This window comes from Pogoniulus pusillus, chromosome 17, assembly GCF_015220805.1.
Source record: "Pogoniulus pusillus isolate bPogPus1 chromosome 17, bPogPus1.pri, whole genome shotgun sequence".
Taxonomy (NCBI): domain Eukaryota; kingdom Metazoa; phylum Chordata; class Aves; order Piciformes; family Lybiidae; genus Pogoniulus; species Pogoniulus pusillus.
This window is the reverse complement of record NC_087280.1, coordinates 128,045-144,171: the sequence shown is the minus strand read 5'-3', so window position 1 is coordinate 144,171 and position 16,127 is coordinate 128,045. Positions and strand designations below refer to the sequence as shown.

Genomic DNA, 16,127 nt, shown 5'->3' with positions numbered 1-16,127 from the left:
TTTCAGCAGGAGATGTGGCCCTGGGCAGCCCGGGCTAGGTGGAAGCTAGCGCAGGAGGGTTGGACAAGATGACTTTTGAGGACCCCTTCCAACCCAGTGCAATCTGTGAAGCTGTGAATGTTCTCTGGCCAAAGGCTGATTTCTGAGGCACCTGTGCAACCCAGCCCGTGCGTGCTGGCAGCACTGCGTCAATCTTCTCCTGTGCTGCTGCTCCGGGGAACGCAGGGGGAGGCCCTGCTGCAGGCAGCAGTCACTTGGGCACATCTTTGCTCCCAGTTCTTCAGACGCAGCCTGCGGGCCAGGTGTCACACCTGTTCTGTGCGCTGACAGGGTCAGCTGCAGGCCCTTTCTGGACGTGGACCTAGAAATGGAGGCTGATGTTGAGATCCGTGTTTCCTCTCTGCTCTGTGTTTCAGCTTTGCCTCCCTCCCCAAGAGATGTCTTGCTTCAGACCCTGTCCTCCACGCTCCTGTGGCAACTGTGGCCCAACCCCGCTTGCCAGCAGCTGCAGCGAGCCCTGCTTCGCCCGCTGCGCCGACTCCACGGTGGCCATCGAGGCTTCCCCGGTGGTGGTGACCCTGCCGGGCCCCATCCTCACCTCCTTCCCTCAGAACACAGCCGTGGGATCCTCTCTGTCAGCTGCTGTGGGCAGCTCGCTCAGCACCGGTGGGGTTCCCATCTCTTCGGGCAGCTCCTTCGGTCTGAGCGGCTCAGGGCTGTGCCTGCCTGTCCCCCGCTGCAATCTCAACTGCTGAAGCTGCCCCGTCACCCCCTTTGCAACGGGAAGGAAGAGCCGGACTGCACAGCACCACCATGGCCACAGCCTGCAGATGGGCTGCGTGACCTCGTGCCACCTGGCAGGCCCGGAGGGGCCTGTGCCCACAGCTGCTCCTGGCTGCATGGCAAGCCTGGCTGTGCCTCCTCTGCCTCTGCTTTGCTCGGAGCTCCTGCAGAAAGGGCTTCTTCTGCTCTGCTTTGCTGAACCTGCTGCTGATGCGGGGAGGGTGCTGGAGTTAGGGACTGCTCTGGGTGGGCGGGGATTGCCCCCGGCTAGAGCAGAACGGGGAAAGGCAAGCTCGTAGCGTGCAGCTTGTCCCTGGGAAATGGGCCATCCCCTGTGCCTCCCTCGGGCCTGAACAAGTGTTTCTTGCTTCCTGCTCTCTGCCTCTGCCTTTGCTCCTTCTCATTAAAGACTTTGTGCGGCATAGCTGGAGACTCGTGGTGGTTTGTCCTGCCTGAAGTGATGCCAGGGAAACAAAACAAATGGGGACACAACAGAGAAACTGAAAAGCAGTGGAGAAGCAGGGGAGAGAGGTAAAAATCGCATTAATGCCACCCACTGTGACCCTGCTTTACTTGGGGGGTGGGGGGTGGGGTGTGTGTGTGTGTGTGTGTGTTTCAGTTCAATTGATTTCAGTCCGAGCGCTGGGAACTCAGGAATGGAAGGAGAGCCCTCCACCCTGAGAGCAGCAGAGACGTCACCTGGGGAGAGAAACCCTCCCTCTGTGGTATCCCAGTTGCATTCCGTTTGTGCAGCATGGCTGGAGACTCGGGGCGGTTTGTCTGTCGCCTCCCTCCCTCGGGTCAGTGCTCTGCAAAGAAGGAGGGCTGCCTTCTGTCCTCATCTTCCCACCAGTTGTGGACAGAGCTCCCTGAACTCGTATCAAAGCACCGAAAATAATCAAGCAGGCAAAAGGAGGACCAAAAAGCCTCAGGAGAAGGGAGTGTGAGTCTCTGGCGTAGTGATCATGGTGCTGTGACATCTCTCAGGGTGACACTTGCTGCCCACCACTGCAGGTATTCAAGATCCAACCTCCTTTCTTCTGCCCCTGGATGCAGCACATCTCCCTGCTTGCTCAGCGCACAGGGAAGTTGTCACTGCCTGCCCCGAGCAGCTTCTCTGGCTGAGGACAGAAGCAGGCCTATGGACTGGGCGCAGGTGACAACAGATCCCGAGGTGGCAGGAAGAGCAGGACAGCTGTGCTGAGCTGCACTGTGCAGGGCGCCTTCGAGGGCACCTTCAGGCAGGGAGCTCTGGCCTTTGTGAGCCCGAATCTCAGCTGAGTCCTGGCATTTGAGAGCCAGGTTTGTGACTCCTTTCCTCTTGGCGATGCACCTTGCTGCTCACGGGTGTTTTGGAGGCAAGGAGCAGCTGAGCTGCTCAGCAGTGAAGCAAGGCCTCTTGCACGCAAGCATGGAGCCAGGCACAAAGCAGTATCACTAAGCAGTGTCACTGCTTAGTGTCCCACATGAGGCATTCCTCTCCTCAGTGCTGCTGCAGTAAAACCTCTCAGCAATGCTCAGTGCTTGATGTGTCTCAGCTTTGGGGCAGGTGCACATCTTCCCCTGGGTGAAGACTCTTTCCTCTGCCTTCTGTCTTGGCCCAGTGTGTTCCCAGCAGCAAGTGCAAAGGGAACTCCATCAGTGTCAGTGTGTGCCTGATTCCTTGTTCTGCACAGCCTGGGTCTGTCTGAGCCCAGCGAAAGGGGGACAGAGGTGATGAAGACACTAGGTGTGCCTCACGCTTGGTGCTGGAGCCAGGGCTCATTTCCTGAGCACCACCTGGCAGGAAGGTGCCTGGCACATGTAGTTGTGGCTGAGTGGTGAAGGTGATGGACTAGAAATCCATTGGGGTTTCCCCGTACAAGTTTGAATCCTGCTAACTACAGGGGGCAGCTCTTTTGGGCTCTGCTGCAGCTCTGCCACTCCAATGACCTTCAGGCCTTCCCCATAGGAGGGCTTGGTGGTCGTCTGACTCCCTGCAGCACTGCACACTGGCAAGGGCGACCCTCAGCTGTCAGGGACCTTCAAGGGCGGGCCTGTGCCAGGAGGAAGCAACAAGGCAGGAGCCTTGGGGGAGTGCAGCATTCGGCAGCCCCTGGGAGCTGGATTTCCGGGTGGACTTGGCAGTCTTCATGATCTCAACTGGAGAGCAGCTCCTTTTGCCCTGAAGAGGCCAGGACACAATGTCCAGTGAGGCTCACAGCATGATGAGTGACGCTTGCCTGGAGTCCAGGGTGTTTTCAGACTCTCCCACCTCACGATGACTCCTTGGTGCTGTGGGAGACTGACCCAGCGTCCCTGTGTAATTGGAAATGCATGGATTGGGCCACCCTGTGCTGCCCTGCAGAAGTGTTTCTGTTCTGTGCCTCTGCCTTTTCTCCTTCTCATTAAAGACTTTGTGCAGCATAGCTGGAGACTTGTGGTGGTTTGTCCTGGCTGAAGTGATGCCAGAGAAAGAAAACAAAGAATGAGGCAAAAGGAAAAAACATAGAATAGTCTTGCAGAAACGGAGCAAATCAATAGAGAGGGTTGGAAATAGAGGCACTGCATGCACTGCAACCATGTTTTACTGTGTGGACACTCAAGAGTAGGAGATATTTTCCCAGGGAGTGTTGTAGAGTCTCCACCCTTGGGGTTGTCCAACATCTGACCAGACAAACAACCTCCTCTCCTAAGGATCCTGCTTTGAGGCAAGGGTGGGTGTGTGATGTCCAGCTCTGCTGTTGCGTGACTGTCTGAGCTGCTGCTGGGTCCCCTCAACCCGGAGCACCCTTCAAGCAAAATGGAGCAGAGAGGGGCCAGAGGTGAGCAGTCAGGAAAGCTGCAGAGGCTTGTTAGGTGCAGGGCAGGAGAAGGGTGACTGGTGTCAGTCCCAGGGCTGGGAAGAGAGGAAAGCAAGATTGGAGTGCGTTGAATTGAGCCACCATCAAAGCTGTGAAAGTGAAGCATGCTCATGAAAGGCCTGAAAGAGTGTCTAGGGTTCTAATTTAAACTCCCAGAGACTCTATTAAATTTGATAGAACCAATAACAATTTGTAGAGTGCCCTTGCCTCTTCCCCCTTCTTTCCCAAAGGAAGGGATTAGATGCAGGGAGAGAGAGGGGTAAGCACACCTGAATAAATCAATGTCACTCGATTCGGAAGTTAAAAGGAAACAGCTTAACAATAACTTAGAAGAGGTATCTGAGGTAGGGAAGTTTACAAAAGATAGGGGAGGGGAAAAGTAGCAAAATACAAAATGTACAAATACAACCCGAGTTTTGTGATGGTGGCTTTGTCTGCCTCGTGTCTGCCACGTGGTAAAACAGCTGGCAATGGTGGTATGCAGGGAGAGATTGTGGAGAGAGGGAGAGGGAAAGAGGGAGAGAGGGAGAGAGAGAGAGAGAGAACAGGAAGTCCCCTTCCTTTTATAGGACTGGAAGTGGGGGGGAGTGGGCTACCCATCACCTGGTGGTGTGACCCACCCCTGGGGAGGGGTCAAGACCCCTAGGGTCAGGTTCAGGGTTACTCCCCCTGGGAGTCAAAAGGCCAGGTCCCACTGAGATTTGAACTCAGATTGCTGGATTCAGAGTCCAGAGTGCTCACCATTACACCATGGAACCTCCTGTAGAAATATTTGCTCTACGGCCTCTTCAGCATTGTGGCTCACACAGTGCAGCTTGCACAACGCAGTCATGATTCACGGGTTGCTGGCTTCATGCTTTCAATTGTGTTCTCTTCTGCTGCTGGCCCGCTTAACCTCCATGCTGGACAACCTCTCCATCTGCCTGGGTAAAACATTGCCTCTCCTCTTTCTCACTTTTGCTCTTTCTAAGCACCCTCTAATCTCCAGCCTTACTCCTGGTTGCGCTCCTGCCCTTTTATGAGGCTTTGAGCAACCTGGGCTAGCGGAAGGTGCCCCTGCCCACGGCATGGTGGCTGGGTCTCAAAGATCTTCAGGGTCCCAAAGCATTCTGTGATTCTACGACTCCTGTGGTGGTTTGGATGTACCCCGCCCCACCCCCACACTTTAAAAGGTACCCAGACTAGACTCAGACGGTTCTGGGAATATAAATGAAGCTATTTATTTACAGCTAGCACAATATACAAGCAGATATTTACAATATATACAGAAATATACAAAAATATACAAGGTAAAAGGTAATACAGAAACACAACTCCCCTCCCAGAAACCTGAGTCCCCGGGAGAGGCTCTCAACCACCCCTGCACCTTCCCCCTGCCCCTGTCAACCTTACCCCAGTCCTGAGAAGAATAGAGGTTCAGCCAAGAGGTTAAGAAGCAAAGGTGAGTGGCAGGAGAGGTTAGGGAGATGCAGCTCAGTCAAAGCCCAGCCCGAAAGTGAGGACAAAATGGTGAAAGTGCTATCTAATGTTTACTTTCTTGTTCCCATACCTCTCAGCGAGACTGTGAGAGGAGTTGACATCACCATTGTTTTCCTTTCCACAGCCTATCATCTAGGTTTTTTTCTCACCAAAACATTCCACCCTGCTTCAAACTAGCACAATCCACCCCTGTCTGCTTCACTCAGAGTATCGCTGAGAATTATCTGATCTAATCTAAACCAATATTTACACTAATGAATTTTACAAGTTCAGTTCACTCTTCATTCCAGATATCTCAGATGTAGGTGATTCAAAAGCTCAGAACAGTTTGTCTCCTCACGGATGAGACAAGAACAGGGACTCCCAGGTGACGTTGGGTTTGTGCTCATGTACTGTAGATTCTCTCGTAGATTCTTTCAGTGTTGGACGCCGATGGTACCTAGAACAGAAAACTCCTAACAGCTTGTATTATACACTCTGAATTTAAACTCTCTCAGCTAAGGTTAGGTTTCTCTGTGGAATGCACTGGATTTCACCATTCCTGCCATAGATCGGCACAACAAGTAGGCTTTCCTTTCCTCTGCCAACCATGCTTCTTCCAGTCCTTTAGCCAACCCCATAGAGCATTGGCTACCATCCACGAGTCGGTGTAGAGGTAAAGGATAGACCAATTTTCATGTTCAGCCACATCAAGAGCAAGTTGGACAGCTTTTACCTCAGCGAACTGACTGGATTCTCCTTCGCCATCGCTCGCTTCAGTAACTCTCCTTGTAGGACTCCAGACTGCTGACTTCCATCTTCGCTTGTTCCCAATAAGACAACAGGAACCATCTGTGAACAAAGCATAGTTCTTTTCCTGATCAGAGAGATTACCATAGGGAGGAGCTTCCTCAGCACGAGTTATTTTCTCCTCTGGAGGTTTGGTACAGTCTGTGCCTTCTGGCCAGTTGGTGATCACCTCCACCAGACCAGGTCGATCAAGATTCCCCATTTGTGCTCATTGGGTTATCAAAGCCATCCACTTAGACCAGGTTGCATCTGTGGCATGATGTGGTGATGAACCTTTGCCTTTGAACATCCAGTTTAGAACTGGCAATCTAGGAGCTAAAAGCAATTGTGACTCAGTTCCAATCACTTCAGAAGCTGCTTTCACTCCTTCATAGGCTGCTAGTATCTCTTTCTCTGTTGGGGTATAATTTGCCTCTGAACCTCTGTAGCTACGACCCCAGAAACCAAGAGGACGACCACGTGTCTCGTTTGGAGCTCTCTGCCAAAGGCTCCAAGTTGGACCGTTGTCACTGGCAGCCCTGTACAGAATGTTCTTAATGTCTGGACCAGATCGCACAGGTTCCAAGCCCACTGCATGGACTACTTCTCGCTTGATCTGATCAAAGGCTGCTTGTTGTTCAGGTCCCCACTCAAAATTGTTTCTCTTACGAATCACATCACGCAGAGGTTTGACAATCTGACTGAATCCAGGAATGTGTAGTCTCCAAAATCCCACTGCACCTAAGAAAGAGAGAGTGTCCTTATTGTTTGTGGGAACTGCCATGGTGGAGACTTTGTTGATCACATCCTGAGGAATGTGACGGCAACCATCCTGCCACCGCACTCCCAGAAACTGAATTTCTCTGGCAGGTCCTCTGACCTTGTCTCTCTTAATGGCAAAACCTGCTTGCAACAGAATGCCAATGATTCTGTTACCTTTCTCGAAGACTTCCTCAGCAGTTTGGCCCCACACAGTGATGTCGTCAATGTACTGGATGTGCTCTGGAGCTTTACCTTTCTCCAGTGCATTGTGGATGACTGAGTGACAGATGGTTGAGCTGTGTTTCCACCCCTGAGGCAAACGGTTGAACTGGTACTGGATTCCTCTCCAGGTGAATGCAAACTGAGGCCTGCACTCCTTTGCTATGGGAATAGAGAAGAAAGCATTAGCAATGTCTATGGTTGCATACCATTTAGCCTCCTTCGATTCCAGCTCGTACTGGAGTTCCAGCATGTCCGGCACAGCTGCGCTCATGGGTGGTGTCAGCTCGTTGAGGGCACGAAAGTCAACTGCGAGTCTCCAATTGCCGTTAGGCTTGCGCACAGGCCAGATGGGACTGTTGAAAGGTGAATGAGCTTTCTCGATGACAGCCTGACTCTCCAGCTGACGAATCAGCTGATGAATGGGCAACAAAGAGTCACGGTTAGTTCTGTACTGCCTGTGGTGAACAGTTTGAGTAGCAATTGGCACTGCCAGATCCTCTATGTCATGATGTCCCACAACTGCAGATTCATCTGAAAGTTCAGGTCTCATGGACAACTTCAATTTACCATCCTCAGTCTCTACAGATGCTATTCCAAAAGCCCATTTGTGACCCTTAGGATCTTTGAAACAACCTTGTCTCAAAAAGTCAATTCCCAGAATGCAGGGCGCATCAGGACCAGTTACAATCGTATGTTTCTTCCACTCTTTACCAGTTAAACTGATTTCAGCCTGTATCTTAGTTAACTCTTGAGATCCACCAGTGATGCCAAAAATAGATATGGACTCTGTCCCTATGCAATTGGATGGCAACAAAGTACACTGAGCACCTGTGTCAACTGAAGCCCTGTATTGCCCAACTTTTGAACTGCCAGGCCACCTAATGAATACATTCCAATAGATTCGGTTCTCTCCACTATCCCTTTCCTCCTCCTGACTGGAGGCAGGGGCACCCCTAATGCTGAACGTGGCATGTGGGGTGTACACAATGATTGGTGTTGCTGTGAGAGAAATTGCAATTGTTGGAGTAATTGCAGTTGCTCTCAGGAGCTGAAGAGGTGACAGCTACTTTCCTGGCATTGCTGCCTCTGTTTCTGCCACTCTGCAGTTCCCTGACTCTCTTTGAAGGAGTTGAAGTAAGTTGACCATCCCACTTGTTCATGTTCTCACCGTTTGTGTCACGCAGAAGTATCCACAGTGACGCACGTGATTGCTGATGTCTGGGTGGAATTTGTCTCCTCCTGGGCTGGAATTGCCTTGCAGGAGGTGGGCATCTGTTCCTGACTGCAGAAACATGCACCCATTCAGATGGTGCAGGGACATTATCTTTTACCAAATTGGTAATGTTTCTGAGATCCTCCTTTAGTTCTTTCATGCTGTCTTTGATACCTTCCCTAATGCTATCTTTCATCTCTGTAGTCATAGTTTTTATGGCAGAGACTAGGGCAGAATGTGACAAGCTGTCCTCTATCTGCCTGAGCTGGTCAGTGAACTCACCAACAGTGAAAGACCTTCCATTATCACTCCTTGATAGGAGCTTGCTGGCCAAGATGTTAGCATAGGATGAAGGAACAAGCTTAATCAGCTTCTTCATGAGATTTGTTCCCAAAGGAATATCGTCAGGCTCATGGATACCATGTTCTCCATAAAGCACTTCCTTCACAGCAAACTCCTTCAGAAGCTTAATTCCCTGCTCAATGGTATTCCACCTCTTGGCAGCCCATGGCAGATCACCTCGGGAAGGATATCTCATAGCCACAGCCAACAGAAGGCGTGTCCACAAGCTAACCTTACCAAGAGGACTTGGTAGGTATTTGTCCACTCCACTCTCCTTAGTGAGTGGCCCCAGCTGCTTGGCAGACTTGTCTCCTACCTGCAGGGCATTAGCACCAATGCTACGGCATCTCACTAGCCAGCTTAGGATTGGCTCACCTGATTCCCTTGAGTATTCCTCTCTAACTTCCCTGACTTCTCTGAGTGGATCGTTGGAGTCCTGGATGTCATCCTCCTCCTCCTCTTCCTCTTGTTGATCTGGTTGTCCCTGGCCTAGAAACAGAACCTTCCTCATAGCACTCTTAAACTCATTGGAACCATCCTCTTTCTTGGCAGTCAACCTCACAGCGCTCTTCTCATTTGAGTACTGCGATCTCAGCATGTTCGCTAGGACCCAAAGACTAAATGCCTCCTCTTCCTCCTCTTGCTCACCACAGGTCCCCTCTCTTACATCCTCCTTTGAATCACACTTTGTCAAAAACTGTGTCTTGGCTTTCACCTTAGCAGGTGCCAAAAAGGCCTGCACAGCAACAGACTTTGACATGTCTACCGGAGGGTTTGAATCATTGGGGGTCTGACCTGGGGTCTGTGAGTTCAGATCTGACTTAGAACTAACAGGGTTCTGGTCTGCTGGTTCGGGCTGTGGATTCGGACTTGGACTGACTGGGCTATTGTTATTATTAGTGTTATCAGCAGATGGGACATTCTGATTTTGAGTGTTTGCCTGTGCTCCTCGGATGCCTGCCAACCCTGATGTGTTATTATCTTTGCTGTCATTGTTGTTAGGAGCATTGGCAGTTTTTCCAGAATCTGGAGAAGGAGGTACAGGGACTATCCCTGGCTGTGCCCCTGACTGGGAGAGAGGTGGTGTTCCCGAATTATCTGTGTTTTGATTTGGTTGCTGCAAAACTGTTCCTTTTGGTTTTGAGACAGACACTTTCCTAGTTTTTGCAGGTATTGCATTCAAATTTTTCACACATAAAGCCAGAATTAATATGAAAATCAAAACTATAAGACATAAATTGACACACATCAGACCTGCCACAGTCTGCTTTGTGTAAAAATCTTTACAAGGGTCCAGCATCTCAGTTCAGGGTTGAATCACGCTCATGAGGGCTGTAGTTAAAGCAGTCTTTTGATTGCTTGTAATATTATTGGCAATTACCCCTGTAATGTTACTGGTAAGATTTTCAGTGACATTAAAACCAGCATACCCAAGAATGAAATCACTCTAGGACCATAAAATGCCTGTAAGCTTAGCTTTGACCTTCTTAAAAACTACGTTAAGCAAGAAATAACCGATTTGGTCTTTGATCCAATTGTGCACAAGAAAACAGAAAACAGGCCACACAATAGCCCTCACCAAGTAAAATAGCTGCTTCATTAGCTTCATTCTGATTCCCAGAGTTAATTAACAGTCACTCAAATGAATTTGCCCCACGTTGGGGAAGCCAAATTAAAATATGTGGTGGTTTGGATGTACCCTGCCCCCCACACACTTTAAAAGGTACCCAGACTAGACTCAGACGGTTCTGGGAATATAAATGAAGCTATTTATTTACAGCTAGCACAATATACAAGCAGATATTTACAATATATACAGAAATATACAAAAATATACAAGGTAAAAGGTAATACAGAAACACAACTCCCCTCCCAGAAACCTGAGTCCCCGGGAGGGGCTCTCAACCACCCCTGCACCTTCCCCCTGCCCCTGTCAACCTTACCCCAGTCCTGAGAAGAATAGAGGTTCAGCCAAGAGGTTAAGAAGCAAAGGTGAGTGGCAGGAGAGGTTAGGGAGATGCAGTTCAGTCAAAGCCCAGCCCGAAAGTGAGGACAAAATGGCGAAAGTGCTATCTAATGTTTACTTTCTTGTTCCCATACCTCTCAGCGAGACTGTGAGGGGAGTTGACATCACCATTGTTTTCCTTTCCACAGCCTATCATCTAGGTTTTTTTCTCACCAAAACATTCCACCCTGCTTCAAACTGGCACAACTCCTTAACCATCTTCCGTGGGCCAGGCAGAAACCACCCAGAAATCACCCAGAGCTCCCTGGCATCTGACAGCTGCAGCTCACACCAGGCTGGCTCACACAGGAGGCCAGGCCACTCCTAGGTCTCACACTCCTGAGGTCTTTCTGGCTGAGGACAGCTCTTGGCAATCTAGAGAGCCACCTTCACACAACAGAAGCCCCCTCACCTTCCCTTCTTCAGGCTGAACAAATCTCCTTCATGATCTCCCTCAATCACAACAGACTCCACTGTGGTCTTATACCTCCTTGTTGATGCTCTGAAACCTCGTTGTTGATGTCCCCTCTTCCTCTGTGCACAGGAAGACCTCTTTTGAGGCTGGTGCTTCCTGGATGTGGTCCTCCTGAAAAAAATCACTGGACCTTGTGCACTCTGTGGTGGGATTGCACAAGGATGTTTCTGTCCTGTCAACAAAGATGGAGGGAAACACCCCAGGCCCTAAAATGTCCCCATTGGCTTCTTATTGGTGGTTCTTTACTCCCACCTATGCACAGTATCACAGTATCATCAGGGTTGGAAAAGACCTCACAGATCATCAAGTCCAACCCTTTACCACAGAGCTCAAGGCTAGACCATGGCACCAAGTGCCACGTCCAACCTTGCCTTGAAGTGCCCCAGGGACGGCGACTCCACCACCTCCCCGGGCAGCCCATTCCAGTGTCCAATGATTCTCTCAGTGAAGAACTTTCTCCTCACCTTGAGCCTAAATGTCAACTGGCGAAGCCTGAGGCTGTGTCCTCTCATTCTGGCGCTGGCCACCTGAGAGAAGAGAGCAACCTCGTCCTAGCCACAACCTCCCCTCAGGTAGTTGTAGACAGCAATAAGGTCACCCCTGAGCCTCCTCTTCTCCAGGCTAAACAATCCCAGCTCCCTCAGCCTCTCCTCATAGGGCTTGTGCTCAGGGCCTCTCACCAGCCTCGTTGCCCTTCTCTGGACACGCTCAAGCATCTCAACGTCCCTTTTAAACTGGGGGGCCCAGAACTGGACACAGTACTCAAGGTGTGGTCTAAGCAGTGCAGAGTACAGGGCCAGAATGACCTCCCTGCTCCTGCTGACCACACCATTCCTGATGCAGGCCAGGATGCCACTGGCTCTCTTGGCCACCTGGGCACACTGCTGGCTCATGTTCAGGCGGGTATCAATCAGTACCCCCAGATCCCTCTCTGTCTGGCTGCTCTCCAGCCACTCCGACCCCAGCCTGTACCTCTGCATTGGGTTGTTGTAGCCAAAGTGCAGCACCCTGCACTTGGAGCTATTGAACCCCATCCCATTGGACTCTGCCCATCTGTCCAGGCGGTCAAGGTCCCGCTGCAGAGCCCTTCTGCCTTCTAACTCAGTCACATCTGCCCCCAGCTTAGTGTCATCTGCAAACTTGCTGATGACTGACTCGATGCCCTCATCCAGATCATCTATGAAGATGTTAAAGAGGATGAGGCCCAGCACTGATCCCTGAGGGACACCACTAGTGACTGGCCGCCAGCTGGATGTGGCACCATTCACCACCACTCTCTGGGCTCGGCCCTTCAGCCAGTTCCTAACCCAGCACAGAGTGTTGCCATCCAAGCCATGGGCTGACAGCTTAGCCAGCAGTTTGCTGTGGGGGACAGTGTCAAAGGCCTTGCTGAAGTCCAGATAGACCACATCCACAGGCCTCCCCACATCCACCAAGTGGGTCACCTGATCATAGAAGGAGATCAGGTTAGAAAGGCAGGATCTGCCCTTCCTAAACCCATGCTGGCTGGACCTGAGCCCTTTGCCATCCCTTAGGTGTGCTCTTATCACCCCCAAGCTAACCTGCTCCATCAGTTTCCCTGGCACTGAGGTCAGGCTGACAGGTCTGTAGTTCCCAGGTTCCTCCATCCGACTCTTCTTGTGGATGGGGACCACGTTGGCAGTTTCCAGTCTCCTGGGACCTCTCTGGTGAGCCAGGACTGCTGGAAAATGATAGAGAGCGGCTTGGCCAGCTCAGCTGCCAGCTCTCTCAGCACCCTGGGATGGATCCCATCTGGTCCCATGGACTTGTGGGTGTCCAAATGGCTCAGCAGGTCCTGAACTAATTCTTCATGAATTTCCAGGGGAACACACCGCTCCCCGACCCCATCCCCCAGTTCAAGAGGCCACTTGCCCTGAACTCCTCCCTCCTTACTGTTGAAAACTGAGGCGAAGAAGGCATTCAGGACCTCAGCCTTTTCTACATCATCACTTATAGTGTTCCCCTCCTGGTCCAGTAAGCAGTGGAGGCTCTTCTTGCCCTTCCTTTTAGCACTGATACATTTATAAAAGTGCTTTTTGTTATCTTTCACAGAGGTGGCAGCCTAAGTTCTAGCTGGGCCTTAGCCTCTCTAATTTTTCTCCTGCATAATCTGGCTACCTCCTTAAACACGTCAGGAGAAGCCTTCCCCTCCTTCCAGAGGTGATACACCTTCTTTTTTTCCCCCAATTCCTTCAGGAGCTGTTTACTCATCCAGGCTGGTCGCCTTCCCCGCCGGCTCATCTTTCGGCACATGGGAACTGTCAGCTCCTGTGCCTTCAAGAGCTCCTGTTTAAAGTAGGTGAGGAATCAGAGAATTGTGGAACAATTTTGGTTGGAAAAGACTGTCTCAGTTCTAATTTAAAATTCCCAGATACTCAAATATATTTGATAGAACCAATTTACAGGATGCCCTTCCCTCCCAAAGAAAAGGGATTAGATGGACAGAGAGAGAGGAAAGGTATTCAGACCCAAATAAATAATCTCACCGTGATTTGGAAGTTAAAAGAAGAAAAAATTAACAATAAATAGAAGGTATATGAGGTAGGGAAGTTACAAAGGGATAGGAAAGGGGAAATAAGATACAAAATATGTAAATATACAACCAGATTTGATGGCAATGGGTTTTGTCCACATTGTGGTGATGATGGCCGTGTGGTAAGACAAAGAGGAGCATGAAACAGGAATGTTGATTTCTCATGAGCAGGAAGGCAGGGGAGAGTGAGAGAGAGACAAACAGGAAGTCCTCCTGCTTTTATGGATCCTAGACAGGAAGGGGGAGTGGGCTAAACTACAATCACCTGGCAGTGTTCAGACCTACCCCTAGGGAGGTGTCAAGATCACCTGGAGTCAGGTTCAAGATCACTCCCCCCCAGGAGGTTTAACCCTGTACAAAGACTTACAATCATCAAGTCCAATCATTAGCCTAACCCTGAGAAGTCCTTAACTAAACTCTGAGTTATCGCAGGTTCTGGACTTGTGAGCAGAGCCTGAAGACTCAAGTCTTGCTGAGATGGAGGAGGAAAAAGCTTAGCAAGAGCCTCCCAGTGCCTACTAGGAGGTCACTTGCTGGCTGGAGGATGAGAGTGGTGGTCAATAATTGAACAGGCCCTGTGTATCTGACTATACGCACAAAAGGGACTGCACTGACAATGCTCAGGAGTGGGAGCAGCAGTACAGAGAGGCTCACAAGGTCTTTCATGGCCCAAAAGGGCAAAACTTGATCAGCTGGTGTGATGCTGCTTGAAGCAGGAGGATGCAATCTCTGACTCCCTGAAATGCCTTTGAAACAGAAGAGTCATTGGGAGGTAAACTGGCAGTAGGGAGAGAGGATTGTGTGGGTGGATATTTGAAGAATTTCCAGGGAGAGGCCTGCAGAACATGAGCTTTGCAGGGGAGAGTGGAAAGGTGAAATGCAGAGAATCTCCACCCACTTTTCCTCTCATCAGCACCTCCTGCTACTGGTGGCATCTTCGGCCTGCAGCAAGAGCTCCAGCACAGGCTGGAGAACAGAGTGCGTGGAGGAGCAAGGCAAACGGGAGGAAGCCAAGGGAAAAGAGCCTGTCAGGAGGAGCACTTGAACCCAGGATCCCAGGGAGTGACTGCAGCACCTGCAGCTGCTCAGCCTCCCAGGGCTGCCTGCTGCTTCTTCCTCCAGCAGCCATTCATGTACTGCACAAGTGGCTGTGCCTTGGTCTACATGGAAATGCGGTGCTGTGAGCTCAGGTAAACACCCATTCAGCTGCTCACTCCTTGACCCACCTTCGGTGGGCTGCAGGCCACTCATAGCTGGATTAGGAACTAATGGCCCAGGATAAACACAAGAATGTGGCTTAGCAAAAGCTGTCCTGGGCAAATCAGGCTTGCCTGGGGAAAAGTAATTTGGGGCCAATTAAAACAGATTAATCTAATGGAAAAAAAGAGTACCTTTCCTCACCCCTAACCCAGGTTCATCTTTCCTCCCTCACATCTGACTTGTTTACCTGACTCTTGGGGAACACCTGCTGATCCCATTGGTGTTTCCCAGAGCAGGATCAGCCTTGCCTTTCCCAGATGCAGATTCATGGAACACCTTGCCTGCAGCTGGGAATTTGGGAACTGAGATGCCTTGATTGGAAGTGAGAAACACCGATTTCCCCAGGGCTTCCATGTGGCTGTAAGAGGAGCTGTATCTGTGCTCCACAGACGTTCATCCACCCTGCTGAGGGTGGATTTTGTGAGTGGTGATATAAGAAAAATCAAGGAATGCTGGTAAAAAGGTCTCATAGACCAGATGCTCATTTTGACAAACCTTGAAACATCAAACTCTGTAGAAATGTTTGTTTATAGTAATCAGTAGCTAATATGCAAACCTAAAAAAGAGCTACTGAAGAAGTGTCTGCAGCTACTCCTTGAGATTTGTGATAAGCAATCTTGTAAAGGCCCAGGCCTGCAGTGACTACGAAAAGTGGGAAAGAGATAAATGAGAAGCAGAGATATGCTGACATCAGCAACAAAGAAGGGTCTGCTGACCAGAGATGAGAAAGACTCTGTGAGGAAGACTGTGTGGGATGGTCTTCGCAGATAACCATTCCAGACCACCAGGATTGAAACTGGGGTGGAAAATGGGAAAATATCTATGTCAATGAACTCCAAGAAATAATTGTAACAACCCTCCCTCCTATTATGAATATGCCTGCTCTTGTGACATAAACTGTGGCATGTGCCAGCATGGGGTGTGCAGGATTGATGGAGCCATCCTGCTGCACCCAGCGCTGTAATAAAACATACCTACTGCAGAACTCTGCCTGAGTTTTGGGATTCATTTCAGTGGTATCTGCTAAGAAGGCAAAAAGGAAAAGTGGTCAGTGTTAGAGAGGATGGTGTGAAGGAAGAGGAGGGCCCAGAGCAGCTGAAAGCTTCTTGAAGAGAGGAGCAAAGCAAAACACAGTTAGCAGAGGATGGTTTCGATCCATCGACCTCTGGGTTATGGGCCCAGCACGCTTCCGCTGCGCCACTCTGCTCTCACTAGTACAGTGTGGACCTGCCACAGCCATGCCTGCACTGCCAGTCCTCAGCATCCTTCCCTTCACCTATCCTGTACTTGCCTTCCTGAGCAGGAAACATGCCCCTCTGAAATCCTGGCGTTGAGCCTGCTGTGGCAAGTGCAAGGGCCTTGGTTGCCCCTTCTCCCTACTTCTGCCCATAACGCTGCAGGGGGACTTGCTCCAGCTAGGT

The 16,127-nt window shown here is 50.4% G+C and overlaps 1 protein-coding gene and 3 non-coding genes across 4 annotated transcripts; 2 read left to right on the top strand and 2 right to left on the bottom strand.

The window, feature by feature from the left end:
- The first annotated feature begins 437 nt into the window (after positions 1 to 437).
- LOC135183206 (feather keratin 1-like) lies at positions 438 to 755 on the top strand. The gene has a single exon (XM_064158141.1). The coding sequence runs from the start codon at positions 438 to 440 to the stop codon at positions 753 to 755; it is 318 nt and encodes a 105-aa protein (XP_064014211.1).
- A 1,831-nt stretch (positions 756 to 2,586) lies between these two features.
- TRNAS-AGA (transfer RNA serine (anticodon AGA)) lies at positions 2,587 to 2,668 on the top strand. The gene has a single exon. It is a non-coding gene; the product is annotated as a tRNA-Ser (tRNA).
- Positions 2,669 to 4,312: 1,644 nt separating this feature from the next.
- TRNAQ-CUG (transfer RNA glutamine (anticodon CUG)) lies at positions 4,313 to 4,384 on the bottom strand. The gene has a single exon. It is a non-coding gene; the product is annotated as a tRNA-Gln (tRNA).
- An 11,457-nt stretch (positions 4,385 to 15,841) lies between these two features.
- On the bottom strand, positions 15,842 to 15,913 carry TRNAM-CAU (transfer RNA methionine (anticodon CAU)). Its single transcript has one exon. It is a non-coding gene; the product is annotated as a tRNA-Met (tRNA).
- Positions 15,914 to 16,127: the final 214 nt, after the last annotated feature.